The sequence below is a fragment of the Nelumbo nucifera genome, chromosome 5 (genome assembly GCF_055504915.1).
Source record: "Nelumbo nucifera cultivar China Antique chromosome 5, China Antique-T2T, whole genome shotgun sequence".
NCBI lineage: Eukaryota > Viridiplantae > Streptophyta > Magnoliopsida > Proteales > Nelumbonaceae > Nelumbo > Nelumbo nucifera.
In genome coordinates, this window is record NC_142653.1 from 5,656,527 (window position 1) to 5,681,294 (window position 24,768).

The 24,768-nt window shown below is 41.9% G+C and overlaps 1 protein-coding gene across 9 annotated transcripts in view; it reads right to left on the bottom strand.

Annotated features, from left to right (window-relative positions):
- The window catches only part of LOC104589141 (hyperosmolality-gated Ca2+ permeable channel 2.1-like), a 126,543-nt gene that overhangs the window by 78,122 nt on the left and 23,653 nt on the right, over positions 1-24,768 (bottom strand). For all 9 annotated transcript variants that reach the window (XM_088888381.1, XM_088888377.1, XM_088888384.1 and 6 more), the window contains 2 exons: positions 1,774-1,837; positions 1,456-1,665 (listed from right to left, as the gene is read on the bottom strand). In XM_088888381.1, coding sequence (XP_088744507.1) covers positions 1,456-1,665; positions 1,774-1,837 — 274 coding nt within the window. The remainder of the gene's footprint in view (positions 1-1,455; positions 1,666-1,773; positions 1,838-24,768) is intronic.

Here is a 24,768-nt window from a genome sequence, read left to right on the forward strand (position 1 = left end):
CTAGTTTTTTCAGCAACCCAGAAAAGAAGAAAGAAGATGGAAAGAACAGCAAGAGAAGAGAGAGTAGAAGCTGGTGCGCCGGCTGAAACCAAAGAGAAGCTAGTGCTCTGATACCATGTGAGCTTGAGAGCTATACTCGAAGTAGAGGAGAGGAGAAGAACACCACTGGTATGCTGTGAATGTCGAACTGAACTGCCCAGTCGACCATGCTATTATTTATATTTGAATGTAGTACAATGATTCAAGTAATTACTGGAATGCCCCTGATTAGTGATGGGACACCCAGTTAACTTAAAACATTAAACAGGCTTAGGCCCATTAACACAGGCCCAGTTACAGGATAACTTAAACTTAAGTATGGGCTAAAGAACTCTTATCAGACGAACACTCATACAAAGAGACTTCATTCTAACATTCTAACACCACACACACAGAAACCAACCCTTCCGGAAGAAGAAAACCCTAGCTGGAGGGAAATCTCTCTCCTCCCCACGCCTCCCTATAGAGAGAAAAGTGAATTGATCACTCCGGGAGGCCTAAAAAATTTCAGAAACCAAACCGCCCTCTTCAGAAAATCAAAAGAAAACTAACAATACCTGGGCGCCCAAGATCGGATAAAAAACAAAGAGTCCAACTTTTCTGGGACTCTTCCCCGTACTCCAGTTCTTCCTGATTTTGATGTCGAACAGTAGATCACCTTCCTGATGTCTAGATCCCACCAAAAACTCCAAGAACTAGGCAACTTGATCCTTCACTCCCTTGAGGAAAACAGATTAACTGTTTCTTTCTCTCTCCAAAAAACTCAAAAACAGCCAAGAAACTACCCTTTTTTCTCCTCCTCTCTGTGAAATACCTTCTCTCTTCCCCGTCTTTTGAGCTCTTCCATTCTATCTCTTTACTAGATTGAAGTGCAACCTCCTCAAAAAGTTTGAACCACTCAATCACATCAAGCCCTACCAGTAGTACCATGGCCTTCTTCATTTCCTTGATATTCAAAGTGAGCTGTACTTTCACTCTATACCTGTCAAAAAGCAAGTTTTTTTAACCAGCCTTCAGAAATCTTCTCCAGGTTGTCTGCTATAGGAACTCCATCTCTTTCTTGTTATACTATAGAGTTATTTTTAAAAATTGAAAATTGAAATTAATACATTTAAAATTCTATTGCCTTTTAGATATGATAAAATCTCCATGTTTCAAGAGGAAAACTAATATATTAGTAAATATTATTGCTATTTTTCTTCAAATTATATGTATGCTGACTGTTATATAAACTAGGGAACTGACCCAGAAATTAGTTTTTTATTTTATAAAATTCTATTGCCTAGGTGAGTAGGCAACTGGGCACACTATCACCTAGAATTGCATATATGCCCTGAAAACTGTGTAATACATAACCTAAAACTTACTCAAAATGCGAAACAAAAATGAACAAAAAGTTTTATGACAACTACCCACCATCAATTTCTGAACCGTTCCAAGCCGGTAAACCATTTGGTGTGTTAAGTAGCTTGAAGTATGATAATTTGTGAAGAATTTTCTTACTAAATCGCTGTATGACTCTTCTGAAGACCATGGGATGGAACGAACAACAATTGAAAAGTGACTTGGATTAGCAGGAGATCCAGTAATATGTGCTAGCCTCATTTTAGAAATCTTATTGTATTCCTACAGACAAAAACAAGCAAAAGAAACCTTTCGATTAAATTTTTTATGAATATAGTCAAAATTAAATAAATGTAAAACATATATTAATTACAGAAGTTACATCCTTACAAAGTAAAGAAGAACGCAAGTTGAACAAGTTATTATATATAATGCAAGACAATGGGCCCAGAGCCTGCGAAATGAACATCAAAGAAAAGAAAAGAAAATCAGATATGCTAACAATTTTGTAGAAGCAATGATTGAAAATGTTATTATAAATTTACAACATATCCATGAAAAATCTGAAGGTTAATTCTATGTTTGGTTTTAAGGAAAAAGTAGGGAAAAGAAAGGAAAGTTAGGGAAACCTTCACAAATCTTGTATAGGTTTCCCTAGCTTTCCTTTCTTTTCCCTACCTTTTCCGTCAAACCAAACATAGCCTAAAGGATTGAAGTTACAGACGGTACCAGAATTTGAGTATTAATCAGGTACAAATCCATATATATTTACCTTGCAATATTTGTCAAATTTTTTTGATAAATAAAAGTTCATTAAAATTACATTGAAATCAATAAGGATAAACAACTATTACAAACATCACAAAGGGAGGCGTGAGGTGCAGCCTCCTTCATAAAGAAAAAACAGCATAAAATTACAAGTGTGCCCAATACAAATGATCCCTCATTACGACATTAACCCTTGCTTAGCTAAAGAATCAGTCAAAGTATTAGCTTCCCTCCCCACCCATTGTATAACCAAATTCATATGTAGTGTTAGCCATTTGAGTTTCTTTATTCCATTGAAATCAATAAGGATAAACAACTGTTACAAACACCCTATTATAATCTAATCTGCACTTGAATTCTGTTAGAGTAAAGATTGGAGAAGTAATAGAAAGACTAGAAGAAGTAGAAGAAGAGAGGAGAATAGAGAAGAAGAAGAATTCTGGTTCGAACAAGAGAGATTAATTACCTCTCTAGTTGGCCAGGTTTAATTTATATGTTTCTATTCAAAAACAAAAAGACTCATTTGCCCCTACTTAAGTATGGGATACAACCACTAATAAAACATTACACATCAGAAGCTCTAAACATAAATATAAAGACCAAAATACCCCTACACAGTCGACATTAACACTCCCCCTCAAGCTGGTGAGTATATATCATATAGTCCCAACTTGTTACATATGTAGTCCACTCTCCCCCGACTCAACCCTTTGGTGAACAGGTCTGCCCATTGGTTTCCTGTGTTAACAAGTGCAGTATCTATCACTCCACTCAGCACCTTCTCTCTCACAAAGTGACAGTCAACTTCTATATGCTTGGTTCTCTCATGAAACACCGGATTAGAAGAGATGTGGACTGTAGCTTGATTGTCACAATAGAGTTTCATTGTTAGGTTGAAGGTTTTTTATGTATTGATGGTTCGGCTGATAAGAGTTCTTATTAGCTTGTATTTGAGTTTAAGTTATTATGTACTGGACCTGTGTTAATGGGCCTAAGTTTGTTTAGTGTTTTAAGTTGTCTGGGTGTCCCATCACTAATCAGGGGCATTACAGTCTTTTTTGTAACATTGTACTATACAGTAATATAAATAATAGTACTGTCGACTGGGTTATTCAGTTTGACAGTCTCAGCATTTCTTGGTCTTCTCCTCTCTTCTGCTACTTCGACTACAGCACTTCAGCTTTCATGGTATCAGAGCATTGAGCACTTTCCTGGTTACAGCCGACGCCATCTCCTCTCTCCTGCTGTCTTTCTTCTTCTTTTTTTTTCATCTTGGTTGCTGCTGTGAAACCCTAGGGTTGTAGGAGAACAACAGAAAGTTCGAACCTAGGGTTTCCCTTGGTTGTAGGGCGCAAGGGAAGTAAGACCCAGAAGCTGATGTCCTACTAGACTGTTTCTAGTAGTTAGCAGCTATTCGACTGCTAAGAGAGGTCTGTATAGGACAGACCTAGTTGAGGACTGATTTCAGCAGTCCTAGTATTGGCTGTAAGGAGGGGCACTCTCTTTACAGTTGCAGTACTCGAAGTTCAAGTGGAGTCTGCATAGCACAATAGTGGAGAGCCCTTAGTTCCAGGTCGGTTACCAGCCCAGAACCCCTCACTTGCTGCTGTAACTGAACTGCCGTAAGAGCTGTGACAGTCTCGGCAAGTCTGAGACTGTGTTGAGAGCTATCAGAACCTGCTGTGAACACTTCGGCTAATCAGAACCTGCTCCAGAACTGGTTCAGAACCTTCAGAACTGCTTCGGCTAGTCTTAATCAGTGTCGTCTACACAGAGGCTGCAGTCAAGATGTCTTCAATATCCGGAGAGGTTTCTTCTAGGGATAACAGACCTGCGGCAAGGTCTTCCAATCTGGAAAACCCTAATCTGCACAGCTTGCAGATTACAAGTGTGCTGCTGGATGAATTCAACTTCAGGGAGTGGTCAGTTTCCGCAATGTTGTTTATTACTTCCCATGATCTCACAGGCTACCTAGATGGGAGCAAGAAGGAACCTGAAGTTGGCAGTACAGAGTATGCTGTGTGGCGCAAGGAGAATGCTACAGTTATGTCCTGGTTGCTTGCCTCTATGACTCCTCGAGTTGCCAAGACTGTTCATCACTTTCCTACAGCAGCCAAGATTTGGGAAAAGGTGTCTAAGACCTATGGACAGAAGAAAAACAATGCTAGAATCTACAGATTGAATCAAGACATTTCTGCCTTAAGGCAAGGTGATATGACAGTTGCCACATACTTTGCAACTCTGGAAGGTCTTTGGGAAGAACTTGACCATCACTTGATATTAGATTGGGAAAATGCCAGGGACAAGGAGAGACATGATAAGCAGATTGAAGAGAGCAGAGCCTTCAAGTTTTTGGCTGGTCTGGACCCAGTGTATGAGGGTATAAGGTCACAAATTCTGGGGAGAGATGAATTGCCCGAGTTACACCATGTTTATTATCTGGTGAGGAATGAAGTCAGGAGAAAGGAGATGCAAGTTGACTCCCAAACTCAACCAACTGAAAAATTTGGAGAACATTCAGCCTTGGTTTCTACTAAGGGAAACAGACATCTAGACAAGCACCTCAAGTGTACTCATTGTGGTGGTGAGAGACATGTAAAAGAAAAGTGTTGGGTCCTGTACCCTCACTTGAAGCCAGCTGCATTAAGAAAGGACAAGAAACAACAGAAGGGTCATGCGGCAAGTGGGAATCTTGTCACCAGCAACAATGGTGACAACTCACAGAATATACCAACAGTGTCTTCTTCTCCTATGGGATAGGTTGCAGATTCCTCTGGAACTGGTGCTTTGGGCTTCACTGCTAGTGAGGTAGAGGTCCTAAGCAGGGCATTAGCCCGTCTAAGGAATAATTCTTTTGCTTCCACATCTCTTGCCAGATCAGGTACAGTCTCTGCCTTTAGTGCCATTAGCTCTATTGACTCTACTTCTTGGGTTATTGATTCCGGTGCTACTGACCACATAACACATATGTCCTCCCTATTCTCTTCATATCATTTGTTGTCTGGTCAGGATAAGATGAGAGTTGCTGATGGGTCTTTCTCCACCATCTCTGGAAAGGGGGTGGTTGACCTAAGCAAGGACCTCTCTCTTAAATTAGTTTTACATGTTCCTAGTCTTACCTCAAATCTTTTGTCTATTTCAAAACTTACCAAAAATTTGAACTGTACTATAACTTTTTTTCCTACTCATTGTGTCTTCCAGGACAGATTGACAACGAGAACGATTGGGAGTGGTCATGAGTATGGAGGCCTCTACTATTTTGATGCAGACATCGGTTCAGCCTTACAAGCATCTGCTGCTAGTAGTCCGGAGAGTGTGGAGTCAATAGCTAGGTTGCATCTTTGGCATGCTAGGCTAGGTCATGTGTCTTTCTCTTCATTAGGAATGTTGTTTCCCGAATTGTTTAAGGGCATTTCAAGTCAGAGTTTAATCTGTGAAGTATGTCAAATGTCAAAACAATGTAGAACTATTTATCCAATTTCCAGTAATGAAATCTGTGCTCCTTTTGATTTGGTTCATTCTGATGTCTGGGGCCCTTTACCCATTGTTTCTATTGATGGCTTTCGGTACTTTATCAGTTTTATTGACCACTACTCTCGATGCACATGGATCTATGTTGTGGATGCATTTGTGGGAAGAATTACCGCCGCCGGCAGCAGCAGAGAGAGGGGCCCACACAGCAGCTTATCTTGCCACGTCAGCTCTTCTTGCCAGCTCGCCAATAGTTTACTTATTCCAGTTCTGTTCTTACTTATCTAGTTCTGTTCTTACTGATCTATTAGAGATAGGAACTGAGTTCTGTTAGAAGTCTGTTAGAAGTAGGAGTTCTGTTCTTACTTATCTAGTTCTGTTCTTACTTATCTATTAGAGATAAGAACTGAGTTCTATTAGAAGTCTGTTAGAAGTAGGAGTTTGATTTAAAGTTGGATTGTCCTAGCTTAGTCGAATGGAGTAAGGAGTCTCCTCTTGTAATCTCCTATTTAATGAGCTATGATTTGGGAATAAAGTATTCAGTTTCCAGTCAAAAGAAGAGTGAGGAGAGTTCGGGTGGTCTCTTGGACAAATCACCCATTCGGTTTTCCACAATAGGGTCTGCACGCAAGGGAAGGCGCAAGGGGAAGCAAGAGGTTCTCCCCGTGGACCGACCCATGACGAGATCCTACGCCCAGGCCCATAACAATCTACCTGTTAAAAGGACGGGATGAAGTACCACGGATAACTATGGCATTTTGCAAGATGATTGAAACACAGTTTAATAAGAAGATTAAGCAATTAAGGTCAGATAATGCTGCTGAATACTTTGAAAAATGCTTGAACTTATTCATGGAAGATGCTGACATATTACATCAGTCATCCTGTGCTAATACCCCTCAGCAGAATGGGGTTGCTGAGCGCAAGAATAGACATCTATTGGAGACAACTCGAGCCTTACTATTCCAGCACAAAGTCCCCAAGCAATACTGGTCTCAAGCTGTACTTACTGCATCATATCTGATAAATCGGATGCCATCTAAGGTGTTGGGTATGAAAACCCCTTTCTCTGTTTTGTGTCCCACTCTTCCAGACTTTCCCCTTCCTCCTTGGGTCTTTGGCTGTATATGTTTCATACATGTGAAGGATCCAAAGAAGACCAAACTGGATCCTAGGGCTACAAAGGGAATATTCTTGGGGTACTCTCCTACACAAAAGGGTTACAAGTGTTATGACCCTGTCTCCAAAAGAAAGTATGTCACCAGAGATGTGGTCTTCTTTGAGTCTCAACCCTATTTTCAGTCTTCTCAGAATCCTCTTCAGGGGGAGACTAGTGGGATGGAAGAGGATTCTCATTCTCCCTCCTTTTTTGTTCCCCTATCTGCCGCGGGTCTTCCATCCTCTTCTTCTACTCCTTGCTGTGGCATTCTGGGTTAACCCAGTGAGGCTCCCACTGTGCCGGTTACCTCTCCTAATGCTGCAAATGTTCCTGAAGGCTCCAGTAGGCAACAGAAAGAGATACTCACATACAACAGAAGAAAAAGGGGCAACCAACCTCATGACAGAAACAAGTTGGACTCGGATCAATCTGTCTCTACAATCCAAGGTAATTCCAACTCACATACTTTTGATTTGGATCTTCCTATTGCTCTCCGTAAGCCTATCCGCTCTTGCACCACCCGGCACCCCATTGCTGATTTTGTTTCTTACTCACATTTATCTCCTGCCTATCACTCCTTTGTGTCTGCTCTTTCCTCTGTGTGTGTTCCTTCCAGGTACTCAGAGGCTGTGTCTGATCCAAGGTGGAAAGAAGCTATGAATGAAGAGATGAAAGCCCTAATGGAAGCAAGAACTTGGGAATTAGTGGATCTGCCAGAGGGGAAGAGCATTGTTGGGTGCAAGTGGGTGTTTACTGTAATGCATAGGGAGGACGGGTCCATTGAAAGGTACAAGGCCAGACTTGTGGCAAAGGGGTTTACTCAAAAAGAAGGGATTGACTACAAAGAAACCTTTGCCCCAGTAGCAAAGCTCAACACAATTCGGGTTCTACTGTCACTAGCAGCAAATTTTTCATGGGAACTTCATCAGCTGGATGTGAAGAATGCCTTCCTAAATGGTGACCTTCATGAAGAGGTATTTATGGAACCTCCACCAAGCTATGACTATGGTAGAAAGGTGTGCAAACCGAGGAAAGCATTATATGGGTTGAAGCAATCTCCCCGTGCATGGTTTGAGAGGCTTTGTGGGGCTATGAAGAAAGTGGGGTACACTCAGAGTGGTGCAGGCCATACCTTGTTCATAAGGAGACAGGATAGCAAACTTACTGCACTCATTGTTTATGTGGATAATATGGTAATTACCGGGAATGACTTGGAAGAGATAAAAAGACTGAAGGAGTTTCTAGCTTCGGAATTTGAGATCAAAGAATTGGGCCATTTGAGATATTTTCTTGGGATTGAAGTTGCAAGATCAAGAGAGGGAATCTACATATGTCAGCGGAAGTATGTTCTTGACCTCCTAGAGGAAACAGGCATGATGGGGTGTAGGCCAACAGATACTCCAATAGAACAGAATCATGGCCTACAGGAATTAGTAAGGGAGGACTACTGTGATAGAGAGAGATACCAAAAATTGGTAGGGAAGCTGATATACTTATCCCTCACTCGGCCAGATATTGCTTATGCTATGCATGTTGTCAGCCAGTTCATGCACTCTCCAAAGATCCCTCATATGAAAGCAGTTGAAAGGATTCTCAGGTACTTGAAGACTTGCCCAGGAAAGGGAATTTTATTCAGGAAAAACAATAGAATTGAAATTGAAGCTTATACTGATGCAGATTGGGCTGGTTCTGTTGGAGACAGAAAATCAACTTCAGGATATTGTACATTTATGGGAGGGAACCTGGTCAAATGGCGCATTAAGAAGCATAATGTAGTTGCTAGATCAAGTGCGGAAGCAAAATATCAAGCTATGGCTCACGGGGTTGCTGAACTTCTATGGCTCAGGACCCTTCTTAATGAGCTTTGTATTAAAGCTGAGGGTCCTCTCAGACTGTATTGTGACAACAAGGCTGCCATCAACATTGCAAATAACCCTGTGCAACATGATAGGACAAAACATATTGAAATTGATCGACATTTTGTTAGAGAGAGAATAGTCTCGGGAGAACTCTGCATTCCTTACACTCCATTTGAGATGCAAATTGCAGATGTACTGAATAAAGGGTTGGCTGCAACAAAGTTCATGGACCTTCTTGGCAAGCTAAACATGATTGACATCCATGCTTAGCTTGAGGGGGAGTGTTAGGTTGAAGGTTTTTTATGTATTGATGGTTCGGCTGATAAGAGTTCTTATTAGCCTGTATTTGAGTTTAAGTTATTACGTACTGGGCCTGTGTTAATGGGCCTAAGTTTGTTTAGTGTTTTAAGTTGTCTGGGTGTCCCATCACTAATCAGGGGCATTCCAGTCTTTTCTGTAACATTGTACTATACAGTAATATAAATAATAGTATTGTCAATTGGGTTATTCAATTCGACAGTCTCAGCATTTCTTGGTCTTCTTCTCTCTTCTGCTACTTCGACTACAACACTTCGGTTTTCATTAACAAGTGCAGTATCTATCACTCCACTCAGCACCTTCTCTCTCACAAAGTGACAGTCAACTTCTATATGCTTGGTTCTCTCATGAAACACCGGATTAGAAGAGATGTGGATTGCAGCTTGATTGTCACAATAGAGTTTCATTGGAGTGTCAATAGAATATCCCATCTCCTGTAGAAGGTTTCTCAGCCACATTAATTCACAAGTAGTATGTGTCATAGCTCTATATTCTGCTTCTGCACTACTTCTTGCCACAACTGTCTGTTTCTTACTTTTCCATGTCACCAGATTACCCCCAAGAAAAGTGCAATAGCCTGTAGTGGATCTCCTCTTAGATATAGAGCCAACCCAATCAGCATCAGTATATCCCTCTATTTCAAGTTTTCCTCCACTTCTATATATCAAGCCACGACTAGGAGCCCCCTTTAAATACCTTACAATCCTTAGAACTGCATCCCAATGTGGAACCCGAGGTTTCTGCATGCATTGACTCACCACACTAACTGCAAATGAAATATCTGGCCGAGTAATGGTTAGGTAGTTTAGTTTACCCACCAAGTGCCTATACCTTCCAGGATCTTCAAACTCTTCACCCATATCACTGCTCAGCTTAGTATTTGATTCCATAGGTGTTTTAGCTAGTTTGGTGCCTAATAATCCTGTTTCTTCCAACAAATCAAGAACATATTTCCTCTGACACAAATTAATACTATGCTTAGACCTTGCTACTTCTATCCCCAAGAAGTACTTTAGTTTACCAAGGTCCTTTGTCTGAAAGTGTTGCTGCAAAGAGATCTCCAATCTATCACTCCCGGTAATGACAATATCATCTACATATACCACCAATAAGATCTTTCCAGTCTGAGAGTCATGACTGAAGACTGAGTGATCAACCTAACACAGTTTCATACCAAACTTCTTTACCACCTCACTGATCCTACCAAACCATGCATGGGGAGACTATTTAAGTCCATAAATGGCCTTCTTTAGTCTGCACACCTTATCGTCCTCCCCCTAAGCAACAAACCCTGGTGGTTGCTCCATATAGACTTCCTCAAGTAGATCACCATGTAAAAAAGCATTCTTGATGTCAAGCTGAAAGAGAGGCCAATCATACATAGCAGCTAGAGATATCACAACACGAACTGAACCAAACTTAACAACAGGAGAGAAGGTCTCCGTGTAGTCAATACCATATGTTTGGGAATACCCTTTGGCAACCAGACTAGCTTTTAACCACTCTACACTAGCATGAGGTAAATACTTAACAGTGTATTCCCACTTACAACTGACAGCTTGCTTACTAGGAAGAAGTGTGGTGAGGTCCCACGTATGATTATGAGTTAAGGCAGAGAGTTCTTCCATTGCACGACGCTACCCTGGAGAGGCAAGGGCTTCCTAGACATCCGTGGGAACAACAATAGAGGATAACAAGGAGATAAACTGGCGATGGGAAGTAGAAAGGTGAGTGACAGAAACATAATTAGAAATAGGATGAAGAGTGCAACTGTGTTTACCTTTCCACAAGGAAATGGGAAGATAAAGTTCAGAAACCGGGATTGGAGCTGGTGTGGGATCAATTGCCTGATCTGTTGACGGTGATGGAGCTGGAAGAGGAGCCGGTACATGTTGGCAATGTGTATACACTTGACGAATAGGTGGTCGTTCAACTGGAGGTGGCACCGGAGGCAAAGACTTGGTCACAGCTAGAACAAGTGGAATGGGATCCACAACTGGAACTGGAAGAGGAGGAGGTGGTGAGGAAGAAGAAACATCACCTGACCCAGAGAAAAATGGAGTGGACTCAAAGAAAGTAACATCAGTGCACACGAAGGAACGTCAAGAGTTAGGATTATAACACTTATACCCTTTCTGGGTCCGGGAATAGCCAAGGAAGATACACTTAATGGACCGTGCATCTAACTTGTCCCTTCCCGGTCCTAGATTATGAACAAAACAGACACACCCAAAAACCCGAGGAGAAAGGGGAAACGGAGACAATGTAGGAAACAAAGTGGTGAAAGGAGAGTGACCTTTAAGGATGGACGTAGGCATCCAGTTAATCAGAAAACAAGATGTAAGTACAGCATCACTCCAAAGGGGTTTGGGTACATTCATATGGTGCATAAGGGACCAAGCAGTTTCCAAAAGGTGACGGTTCTTTCTCTCAACTGCCCCATTTTGTTGTGGGGTGTAGGAACATGAAGTCTGATGGATAATGCCATGTTCCAAATACTCCTAAAATGGTGTATAAAACTATTCACGGTCATTATTGGAACAAATAATCTTAATGTGTACACCAAATTGGTTGCAAATTTTAGCATAAAATTTTTGGAAAATGGTAAACAATTCACTCATTTCTTTCAGTTGGTAAAGCCATGTCATCCTTGAATAATCATCAACAAAAATAACAAAGTATCTATAACCATTGTATGGCATTATTTTATTTAGACCCCAAACATCTAAATGAACTAAAGAAAAAGGACTCGACATACGATTATCAACCCTAGGACTAAAGGGAACACGATGATGTTTCCCCAACTGACATGACTCACAATCCAAAACAGAAAGATCATTCAACGACGGAACAAGAGACTTCAAAACTCTAAGTGATGGATGACCAAATCGACAGTGCCACTGGAGAGGAGAAAGAGAAGTTTGAAGAGTTGTTGACGCACTTCCACCACCATCAAGGTAATTGAAGAAAACTGAAGAGAGGAGAGCTTGAGAGTTCAGCAATGAGGGTCTGAGAATGAGAGTTTCGAACCTACTCTCTCTCAGCACCCTAACATTCTTTTATTAAGATATATTTGAATAATTACAAGGAGGCCCTTAGGTGGGCAAGAATTTACAAAGAACTTAATATAGACAGGATGGGCCCAGAAAAAGGCCCATTACAGAAAAGAAACATAAATAACAAGAAAGAATAAACAACCTATGGGCCATTGGCCCATCTTCTCTACACTCCCCCTCAAACTGAGCATAGATGTCAATCATGCCAAGCTTGCTGGTATCATGCTGAAGTTTTGCCTTGGGAATGCCTTTGGTGAGAAAATCTGCCAACTGTCCTTCAGATGTGATGAAAGGAAGACACACTTCACCCGAAGAGATCCTTTCCCTAATGAAGTGTCGATCAACTTCAATATGCTTGGTTCTATCATGTTGCACTGGGTTGTGAGCAATGTTGATGGCAGCCTGATTATCACAGTACAACATCATTGGCTTGTCATATTCAACTCCAAGTTCTTCCATCAATGATTTTAGCCATAATAATTCAGAAACTCCATGTGCCATGGCCCTGTATTATGCTTCAGCAGAGGACCGAGCAACAACCGATTGTTTCTTGCTTCTCCAAGAAACAACATTACCGGCCCAGTCAGCATCGGTGTAGGCTTCAAGTTTCATATGACCATGCTTGGCAAACAGAATACCTTTTCCTGGGGAGTCCTTCAAATAACATAGGATTCTCTCTGCTGCTGCCAGATGAGTGTCTCGGGGAGCATGCATGAATTGGCTAATGCAACTGACTGTATATGCAATATCTGGCCGAGTCATGCATAGATACAAAAGTTTCCCAAGAAGTCTCTGAAAGATTCCTTTGTCTTCTAACAATATCCCTTCTGAGGTTGAGAGTTTATGACTCATATCAATAGGAGTAGCAACTGGTCTACCACCCATCTTTCCAGTCTCGGAGAGCAAGTCAACAACATACTTCCTTTGGGAGATAAGAATCCCATCTTTGGATCGAGCCACTTCTATACCAAGAAAGTATCTCAAGTCCCCCAAATCTTTAATCTCAAACTCTGTATGGAGAAAAGATTTTAGATCATGAATTCCTGAAACATCATTACCAGTCACTACAATATCATCTACATACACAATGAGGTATACTGCCAGAGGTCCACTCCTCTTCACAAAAAGAGTATGATCGGACTGTGTCTGCACATAACCAAAGTTAACAAGTGCTGTTCTAAATCTCTCAAACCATGCTCTAGGGGATTGTTTTAGTCCATAAAGAGATTTCTTCAGCCTGCATACCTTCCCTTTCATATCAGTTCCATACATCCCTGGAGGAAGAGACATATAAACCTCCTCATGTAATTCACCATTCAGAAATGCATTTTTCACATCCAATTGATAAAGGGGCCAGTCAAAGCGAGCAGCTAAAGATAGAAGAACCCTCATAGATGTCATCTTGGCAACAGGTGCAAAGGTCTCTAAATAATCAATCCCATATGTCTGTGTATAGCCTTTTGCAACCAGCCTGGCCTTGTACCTTTCAATAATGCCATCAGCTTGGTATTTGATAGTAAAGACCCACTTGCAACAGACTGGATCCTTCCCTTCAGGCAAATCCACCACTTCCCATGTGTCATTCTTGTATAGGGCATCGATTTCAGATCTCATAGCATCCCTCCACTCTGGAATCTTAAGAGCTTCTGACACAGACCTGGGAATAGGATGAGAAGCAACAGAAGAGAGATAGGCAAAGTATGGAGGTGAAAGCAAACCGTAAGAAAGGTGCTTGGAAATGCAGTGTGCAGTGCACTTCCGTTTTCCTTTCCTAACAGCAATGGGAATATCAAGGTCAGGGAAGGATGAATCCAAAGATGCTGAAACAGTACCTGTTGTCTCTTCTATGACTGGAAGTGTATGAGGCCCATGTGTTGTAGGAGAAACAACCTGCACATTTCTGGATCTTTGCCTTTGATACACCTTGGGATTGAAGATAGGACGAGGACGTAGAGTACTGGGACAACGGGAAAGGAACGACTGATCCACCCTTGATGCATTTGAAGGAGAAGCAGACACATCAAGAGACTCAACAGGGACAGGAAGAGGAAGAGCAAACACCTGTGACAAATCCTCCCCCTGTGGACAATGTCCTTCTGGAGATGAACCATAAAAGGGGGAAAGCTCATCAAAGGTGACATCCATTGAGACATACCGATTGCCAGACTTTGGATCAAAACAACAATAACCCTTCTGTGTGGGGGAATAACCAAGGAAGATACACTTTTGAGCTTTGGGTTCAAATTTATGCCTTTGGACACTTGGAACATGTACATAATAGGTGCAGCCAAAGACACGAATAGGAACAGGAAAAAGGTCCTTGTCTGGATGAAGAAGATTGAAGGGAGACTTAAACCCCAAAACCCTGGATGGCATACGGTTTATAAGATAGGTAGCAGTAAGAACATCACCCCAAAACCTAGTAGGAACATGTGAGGCAAATAAGATACTTCTTGCAACTTCAACAATATGCCTATTTTTCCTCTCAGCAACCCCATTTTGTTCTGGGGTCCTAGCACATGAGCTTTGATGAATAACCCCCATGTCAGAGAGATAGCAGGATAGGTTTTTCTCAAAGTATTCTTTTGCATTGTCAGATCTGAAGATTTTAATCCTGGTATCAAATTGGGTTAAAACAAATTCATGGAATTGTCTTACAAGTCTTGGAACTTCATCACGGGATTTCATCAGGAATATCCAAGTGAACCAAGAAAAATCATCAATAAACAGGATAAAATATTTATAGCCACCCATAGAAGGTAAGTGGTAAGGCCCCCACACATCAGAGTACACAATATTAAAAGGAAAAGAAGATCTTTTATTACTCAAAGGATAATTGTTTCTACAATGATTTGACAATTCACAAGACTCACAATGAAGACTAGACAAACTAATTCCCTTAAACAATTCAGGGAAAAGATGACTCAAGGCAAAAAAAGACAGATGACCAAAACGACGATGACACAACATAATCCGACTAACAGACTCTGAAGAAACAGATCCAAGAGCAGCATTCCCAAGATGATCAGTGCATTGTCCCAGGGTATCAAGCAGGTATATTCCGTTCGCTTCATGGCCACTCCCAATCACCTTTTGAGACTCCAGATCCTGAAAAACACAATAGGAAGGAAAGAAGGTTACACAACAGTTTAGTGATTTGGTTAAACTGCTTACAGACAACAAATTTGTATTTAGTTTAGGTACATGAAGGGCAAAAGGTAGGAACAAGGAATCCGTAGCCTTGATGGTTCCCTTACCAGAGATAGGGGCAAGTGAACCATCAGCTAAAGTGATTTTATCCCGTCCAGGGAGCAAGTCATATGAAACAAATAGGGTAGAAAGATTAGTCATATGGTCAAAAGCACCTGAGTCAATAATCCAAGGGATCTTGAGATTAACTGAAGTGGTAGCATGATTGGCAGAAGCCCTTATACCTGAATTAGCAAATGCTGAAGCAGCAGAAGAATTGCCTGAAGGGTTGGAAGAAGAGGTCACATCACTCAGCTGACTGATCATCTTCCCAAACTTTTCATATTTTGCTCTCATGGCTGCCAACTGTGCAGAAGCAGACATTTCTTCACTATCTGGCCCGGCAGCTACATTTGCACTTCCTGATCTTTTACTATCATACTTTTTCTGAAACCGACTGGGAACAAGATTAGGATGTAATTTCCAGCACTTATCTTTGGTGTGCTTTGACTTCTTGCAGTACTCACATATAACTTCTTTCTTTCCTATGCCACCAGAAGTTCCAGCATTCCCTTTGGGTTTAATCCCCATATTGGCAAAGTGATCATTCATATCAGCCCCTTGAACCTGAACAACCTTTCTGCTCTCTTCACTACTCACCAATGCATAAGCTTGTGACAAAGAGACACACTCCTTGGAAAGAATATTATGTTTTGTGATATCATATTCTGGGTTTAGTCCAGTTAAGAACTCAAATACCCTGTTCCTTTCAACCAATTTTCTGTAGGTCTCAGCATCATTGGTGGTGTCCCAAGGTACAGTTTCTATTAGATCAATCTCTTGCCATAAGGACTTCAGGGTTGAGAAATATACAGCAAGAGGTTTCTCCCCTTGTCTTAAATTCTTTACATCACTTCTCAATTTATATGCCCGGGCCACATTGAGTTTTTGTGAATAGGTTTCCGCAACACTGTCCCAAATTTCTTTTGCTGAATTCATCCATAGGTAGTGTTGGCTGATTTGCGGCTGCATTGAGTTCACAAGCCACCCAATGACAGTGTAATTTTCTTGCATCCACTTCTCGTAGGATGGATCATCTTCTAGGGGAGCCTTCTTACTCCCAGAAATGAATCCCCACTTTCCTCTACTACAAACATGAATCTTTACTGATTGTGACCATGCCAGATAATTAGTTCCATCTACTTTAACTGTGGTCACAGTCAATAAGGAATCATTTGGAGTTCCCTGAACCAGTCCATATTCGGCACCACTTTTGTTTTCAAACTCTGAGGAGTACATCATGTAAACACTCTAAACAGAGTTCAGCCGACCACTAAACAGAGTTCAGCCGACCACAAGAAGACAATATACTGAGTTCAGCCTTCAAGAAGTAATCAGAAACTCCTAGGCACTGTGCAATCAGCCGAAGTACCTTTTCAAAGTTGTGCACTCAGCCAAGAAGAGTAAATACCAATCGGTATTGCTGAACAGGCCTTTTCACAAACACAATGTGGGCAATAGAGACAGCCTCACTGTCAAGGAAGAGAAAAGACCCCAAAAACAGTTCGTACAGCCCCTTAAAACAGCCAAAATATGAGTAACAATACACAACCTTGTTACAAGGATGTTTCGGCAGGTTTTAACAGTTCAAGAAGAAGAGAAAAAAATAGCCCAAAAATTTCTAGGTTAAACCAGATTTAATGCAGTTGAAGGTAGTACAGAACAGCTAGGGTTTTCGTACACTTCAACAGTCCAAACACAGTCGAAGATAGTACAGAACAACCAGAAACTGAGCACAACTTACAGTTCGAGCTTCAAAAACAGAACAACCAGTCCAAACACAGTCGAGCTTCAATAGTCCAAACACAGTCGAACTTCAGAGCAGAAACTGAGCACAACTTACAGTTCGAGCTTCAATAGTCCAAACACAGTCGAGCTTCAAAAACAGAACCGAGCTGTTCCCCTTCTCCTTCCCCCTTTTTCTTTTCTTTGATTCTTCCTGGCCACCGAACCCCTTCCCCAAGAGATTCTAGTCTTGGGCTCGTCCACTGATCTCCAAGAATCAGGCAGTATGTGACTAAGCTTCCAGCCCTATGATATTCAGGTTCAGATATGCTCTGATACCATGAAGAAAACTGAAGAGAGGAGAGCTTGAGAGTTCAGCAATGAGGGTCTGAGTATGAGAGTTTCAAACCTACTCTCTCTCAGCACCCTAACATTCTTTTATTAAGATATATTTGAATAATTACAAGGAGGCCCTTAGGTGGGCAAGAATTTACAAAGAACTTAATATAGACAGGATGGGCCCAGAATAAGGCCCTTTACAGAAAAGAAACATAAATAACAAGAAAGAATAAACAACCTATGGGCCATTCGGCCCATCTTCTCTACAGTAATACAATCCACCAGCTTCATGCCCTCTGACAATCTTCATCCCCGTCTTGAGATCCTGAAAAACACGCGAAGAAGGGTAAAAAATGATAGAGCAATTAAGAGACTTGATCAACTTATTAACAAACATAAGGTTAAAAGGAAACTTGGGGACATACATGTTAGAATGCTCGAGTCAGGGGTATTTTGGTCATTCTGGTGTATCTTATTGAAAGTGAAATGTTTGTATCTGAGTTTAAGTTATGTGTCCCATCTTCTATGAGGGACAAAATTGTCTTTCTTGTAACTCAAGTTTTTCATGAATAAAAGTCAAGTGGGTCGGCTAGGAGAGTGACTTTTGAACATCCTCTCTTCTAGTCTGGCTGAACACTCTTCTCCTCTCCTTCTTCTTCTTCTTTCTCTTTTTTCTTCTTTCTTCTTCTCTACTTTGACCTAGAAACAACTAGGGTTTATTCACATGGTATTAGAGCATTAAGGTCTGGTGTTCGTTTTCTTGCTGCTGCCTTCTTCCTGGGTTCGCCGCCAGCTTCACAGTAGGTTTCATCATCCTACAGCTGATCTGATTGAAGACTCGATAAAGGGCTGAAAAGGAGTTGTCGTTTTGAGGGCCTGGAGGTGAGAATGCCTCTGGCCGGTGCTGTGGTGGTCGTTGAAGTGGTATACTAGACCCTCTATTCAGTGTACGAAGAGGGCTGGTCGTATACAGGTATGGGCACTGCAGTCGTGTGTTCAGAAATGGACTGTGAATGCTGTTTTTTTTGTGTGCTTCGAAAGTTAGTTGTTGTGGTGCTGGGTGAAACTGATACACATATCAGTCATGTTTTTTGTTGTGTTTTCTTGCTCACATGTGTGCTGAAAGAAGAGTGGTAGACTGCTGATGTCCACGACAGCAGTGGTGTGGTGTTGATTGTGTTGTGGTGGCTGACATATCTATGTTTTTAAATGCTTAAAAGTGAACCCCTAGACCTTGTGTGTAATCAGTTCTGCAGTATGCAGAACAAGTGTTCGATGAAATGACTGAGTAATTTCAGTAGTGGGGTGTTGGTGGTAGATGGTCCTGCAGTGTGCAGTCCAAGTGTTTGATGTATTGACTTAATGATTTCAGCCTTAGAGAGTAGTGTGTAATGTGCAGTTGAAGATAGTGGGTTGGTGGTATTGTAAGTGAGATAAGTCTTGTAACAAGTGTGAGATTGCGATGTATATTCAGAGGAGACATAATTGAGATGGCTTCAACTGTAGTTGGGAATGACAACAAAATAGGCATCATGCTCTCTTCAGATTATCTAAGTGTTCAAATGACATCCATCAAGTTGAATGGTGAGAACTATGTACCATGGGCAAAATCTGTGGAGGTGTTCTTGAAGGCCAAGAGGAAAGTAAAACATGTGAGGGACGAGAAACCTTCCTCTGATTCTCCTGGGTTCAGTGATTGGGAACAAGATGATGCACAGATAATGACATGGCTTTGGAACAACATGGAACCAAAGATTAGTGTGAACTTCATGTTCCTAGATACAGCCAAAGAGATCTGGGATCATGCTAAAAAGTTGTACTCTGGACAAGACAACACAACTAGGGTATATCAGTTATACCAAGAGTACTTCAATTTGAAGCAAGGAAGTCAAAGCTTAGAAGAGTATTATGCAAGCTTGAGAAACATCCGCAATGAGCTAAATGTGTATCACCCTCTAACATCAGATGTCCAGATCCAACAACAGCAACGTGAACAGCTTGATGTGACTAGGTTTCTTGTGGGCTTGAAGGCTGAGTATGAGCCTGTCAGAGCACAGATATTGGGGGGATCATCTCTCCCTCACTTGAAGAAGTTTTTGCCCGTCTTAAGAGGACATCCATTGAGCCAGTGGAACATTCTTCCTTCTCTGATAGATCTGGTTTGGTAGTGACTAAAGGGAGTAGTCGTGGAAGTAGAAGTGGTGGTGACAGCAGTGGTCCTCCAAGCAACCGTGGTGGACACATGTTTAACCGGGCCAGTGGCCGGACTGGAGGCCGAGAGTCAGGGGGAGGCCGTGGAAAAGGAAGGGGTAATGCTTAGAGAAAATGTACACATTGTGGCTTAGAGGGGCACACAGTTAATTTCTGCTATGATTTGCGTGGTCCACCCAACACTTGGGCTAACCATGTTACATCTAAGAGTAGTAGCACAATTACTGAAAGCCAGCAAACTGCACCAACCCCCTCCACACCCACTTGTGCTTCCGGGCAGGAAATGGTGACTGTACCATGGGCAATATATGAACAGTTCCTTCAAACATCTCAGCAGAACACAGCTACACTTGCTCATTCAGGTATGACTTGTTTAGCTTCCAAAGCCTCACCCTGGATCATTGATTTTGGCACCTCGGACCATATGTCTGGGACTCCTAATGTATTTTCTTCCCTTTCTCACACCTCCACATCTCAGACAGTTACACTTGCTAATGGTTCTACATCTCCTATTTGTGGTGTTGGTGATGTTGATCTCTCCTCATTGTCTTTACCATCTGTTTTATATGTTCCTAAGTTCCCTTTTAACCTTATGTCTGTTAGTAGATTAACCAAGTCCCTTAATTGTTCTGTAACCTTCTATCCTTCTTCTTGTGTGTTTCAGGATCTCAAGACTGGGACGAAGATTGGTGGAGGGCATGAAGCCGGTGGTTTGTATTACCTTGATGGTGGTGGCCCTCCAGTGGCTTTTCAGTCATCTCTTACTCCTCTTCAATGGCACTGCAGACTTGGTCATCCCTCTCTTAAGGCTTTGAAGCTGCTAGTTCCTTCCTTGAGTCATCTTTCATCATTAGATTGTGAGTCATGTCAGTTGGGAAAACATCATCGAGTCTCATTTAGTCCAAGAACTGATAGTCGTGTCTCAAGTCCTTTTGCTTTAGTTCATTCTGATGTATGGGGTCCAGTTAAAGTGGTGTCATACAATGGGTTTAAGTATTTTGTACTCTTTGTTGATGACTTTTCAAGGATGACATGGATCTATCTTATGAAAGACCGTAGTGAATTGTTCTCTATTTTTCAGAAATTTCATGCTGAAATACGCACTCAATTTGGTGTTCATATGAAAATACTTCGCTCCGATAATGCCAAAGAATACATCTCCTCATCATTTCAGCAATACCTAGAACATCATGGAATAATTCATCAAACTTCTTGTGCCTACACCACGCAACAAAACGGTGTAGCTGAACGGAAAAATAGACATCTTCTTGAAACTGCTCGGTCCTTGATGATCAATATGCATGTCCCAAAGCACTTTTGGAGTGATGTTGTTCTTACGTCCTGTTTTTTAATAAATCGGATGCCCATGTCAATCCTTGGAAGTCAATCCCCTTTCTCCGTGTTGTTCCCCACTTTGTCTCCCTTTCCTCTCACCCCAAGAGTCTTTGGTTGTGTTTGTTTTGTTCAGCACTTGGGGCCTGGAGTAGACAAGCTAGATGCTCGGGCTACGAAGTGTATTTTTCTTGGCTACTCAAGGACTCAAAAAGGGTACAAGTGTTATAACCCTAAGTTTCATAAATCGTTTGTGTGCCCTGATGTCACCTTCTTTGAGTCAGTTCCTTTTTTCTCCAATGCCGGGGTCTCTTCTTCTCCCTCTGTGGTTCCTCTTCCTGTTCCGGTTGTGGACCCCCTTCCCGTAGCTCCCACTCCTACTGCAGATGCACATCATATGCCAGTTACTACAGAGAGGCCGCCAATTACTCAAGTGTATACTCACAGAAGTGCTTCGGCTCCTCCTCCACTTCAGTACCCGCCAACAGATCCTGCTACTGCTCCTTCTCCCTCAGATCTTCATCTCCCTATTGCTTTGCGGAAAGGTAAACGTACTTGTACTTCTCATCCCATTCAGACTATGTTTCCACTGCTCACATTTCTGCTTCTCATTGCAAGTTTATATCATTACTCTCATCGGTTCCCATTCCCAAGACTGTACAGGAAGCCCTTGCCTCTCCAGGGTGGCGGCAAGCCATGGAAGAAGAACTCTCTGCTCTACAACATAGTCATACGTGGGAACTCACCACCCTTCCTCCTGGTAAGCACACTGTTGGGTGTAAATGGGTCTATACAGTGAAGCATCTTCTTGAAACTGCTCGGTCCTTGATAATCAATATGCATGTCCCAAAGCACTTTTGGAGTGATGCTGTTCTTACGTCCTGTTTTTTAATAAATCGGATGCCCATGTCAATCCTTGGAAGTCAATCCCCTTTCTCCGTGTTGTTCCCCACTTTGTCTCCCTTTCCTCTCACCCCAAGAGTCTTTGGTTGTGTTTGTTTTGTTCAGCACTTGGGGCCTGGAGTAGACAAGCTAGATGCTCGGGCTACGAAGTGTATTTTTCTTGGCTACTCAAGGACTCAAAAAGGGTACAAGTGTTATAACCCTAAGTTTCATAAATCATTTGTGTGCCCTGATGTCACCTTCTTTGAGTCGGTTCCTTTTTTCTCCAATGCCGGGGTCTCTTCTTCTCCCTCTGTGGTTCCTCTTCCTGTTCCGGTTGTGGATCCTGATGGCAGTGTGGAACGATTAAAGGCACAGTTAGTGGCCAAGGGCTATTCTCAGTTATATGGTGTGGACTATATGGAGACATTCTCTCCTGTGGCTAAAATTGGTTCAGTTCGGGTGTTGATCTCATTGGCTACTATGTATGATTGGCCTTTCCTACAACTTGACATCAAAAATGCCTTCCTACATGGTGATCTTGTTGAGGAGGTGTATATGGAGCAACCACCAGGGTTTGTTGCTCAGGGGGAGGCTAGTAAGGTGTGCAGGCTCAAAAAGGCAATCTATGGACTGAAACAATCTCCTCGTGCATGGTTCGGCAGGTTCAGTGAAGTGGTAAAGGCCTTTGGGATGAAACAGTGTCAGGTTGATCATTCCGTGTTTAGCTATAACTCAAAAGATGGAAAAATCTTGCTAGTCGTGTATGTGGATGATATTGTCATAACTGGAAGTGATAGCAATGGAATTGACAGGCTGAAAAAATTCTTACAGGACAACTTCAATACGAAAGATCTAGGGAAGCTAAAGTATTTCTTAGGAATAGAAGTTGCGAGGTCAAAACAGGGGATCAACTTATGTCAAAGGAAATATGTTCTTGACCTACTTGAAGAAACAGGGTTGTTAGGTGCTAAACCAGCAAAGACTCCTATGGAACTCAATGCCAAGTGTGGATGCAGGTGAAGAGTTTGATGATCCTGGAAGATACAGAAGATTGGTGGGAAAGTTGAACTACCTGACCATTACCCGACCAGATATATCATTTGCTGTGAGTGTGGTGAGTCAGTTTATGCAACATCCCCGGGTTCCTCACTGGGAAGCTGTTTTGAGAATTGTTAGGTACCTACAGGGTGCTCCAGGTCGTGGTTTGTTATACCAAAAAGGAGGACCTCTTGAGATAGTAGGGTATACAGATGTTGATTGGGCTGGCTCTATATCAGACAGGAGGTCAACCACAGGGTATTGTACCTTCCTGGGTGGAAATCTTGTAACTTGGAAGAGCAAGAAGCAAACAGTGGTGGCAAGAAGTAGTGCGGAAGCAGAGTACAGGGCTATGGCCCATACCACATGTGAATTAGTATGGCTGAAGAACCTACTACAGGAGATGGGTTTCTCAATTGACAAACCCATGAAACTATACTGTGATAACCAAGCTGCTGTTCACATCTCATCCAATCCTGTCTTCCATGAAAGAACTAAACATATTGAGGTGGATTGTCACTTTGTGAGAGAGAAAGTGATAAGTGGGGTAATAACTACATCTCATGTGAGCTCAGGAAATCAGTGGGCAGATATCTTCACAAAAGGATTCTCTCGGGGAAGAATAGATTACATTTGTAACAAGCTGGGACTATATGATATATACTCTCCAGCTTGAGGGGGAGTGTTAGAATGCTCGAGTCAGGGGTATTTTGGTCATTCTGGTGTATCTTATTGAAAGTGAAATGTCTATTGTATCTGAGTTTAAGTTATGTGTCCCATCTTCTATGAGGGACAAAATTGTCTTTCTTGTAACTCAAGTTTTTCATGAATAAAAGTCAAGTGGGTCAGCTAGGAGAGTGACTTTTGAACATCCTCTCTTCTAGTCTGGCTGAACACTCTTCTCCTCTCCTTCTTCTTCTTCTTTCTCTTTTTTCTTCTTTCTTCTTCTCTACTTTGACCTAGAAACAACTAGGGTTTATTCACAATACAAAACTAAGATAAAGATAAAGGGTCTATATTAACATTACCAATACCACAAATGGAGGATGTGGAACCATTAGCAAGGGTAATAGAGTGTGATGTTGGGCATTGAGAGAGGGAGGAAAACACACATGGAGTTCCAATCATGTGATCAGAGGCTCCATAGTCAATAATCCAGGGATTGGGTTTGGATGCCAGACAAGCCATACCTGAGTGTGCAAGAGTGGTTGTATTCTATTGAGATGTGGCATGAGCAAACCTCTCATACTCATCACGTGGAACACTCATCATCTCCTTCCCGGGAACACTTGTGGATATAAAGGGCATCTGATCAACTGGATGGCTCTCCTGTCTAGAATTACTATCACTGGTCACCGCATGATTTGCCCAAGTTGAAGGTGGACCATGGAATTATAACAATAATTGATGGTATGCCCATCCATACCACAGTGTGTACATCTTCTTGGACCTGAACTGCATCCTCTACCACGAACTCCCCCTAAATCTCGACCTCCAATACGTCCACCACCACGACTATACATAGGTCCACCACTGCCACTACGACCATACATCGGTCCACTGCTACCACTACGGCTAGATTGAGCTCCACCTCTAACACCACGGGCTCTTGATACTACAAAGGTTGACCTATCAGAGATACTGGAATTCTCTGTAGATCCAATAGGAATCCTCCGAAGCCGAGCAAACACCTCTTCTAAGTAAGGAAGAGTTGATTCTCCTAGTATCGGTGCCCATATTGGTTCATATTTAGATTTCAATCCTACCAAAAATCTGGTCACATCTAGTTGTTCTCTCTGTTGTTGCTGAATTTTAACATCAGAGGTGAGGGGATGATACACATTCAGCTCATTGCGAAGGTTTCACATGCTAGCATAGTACTCCTCAAAACTCTAATTACCCTGTTGCAGATTAAAGTATTCATGATAAAGCTGATATACTCTAGTTGTGTTGTCTTGTCCCGAATACAACTTCT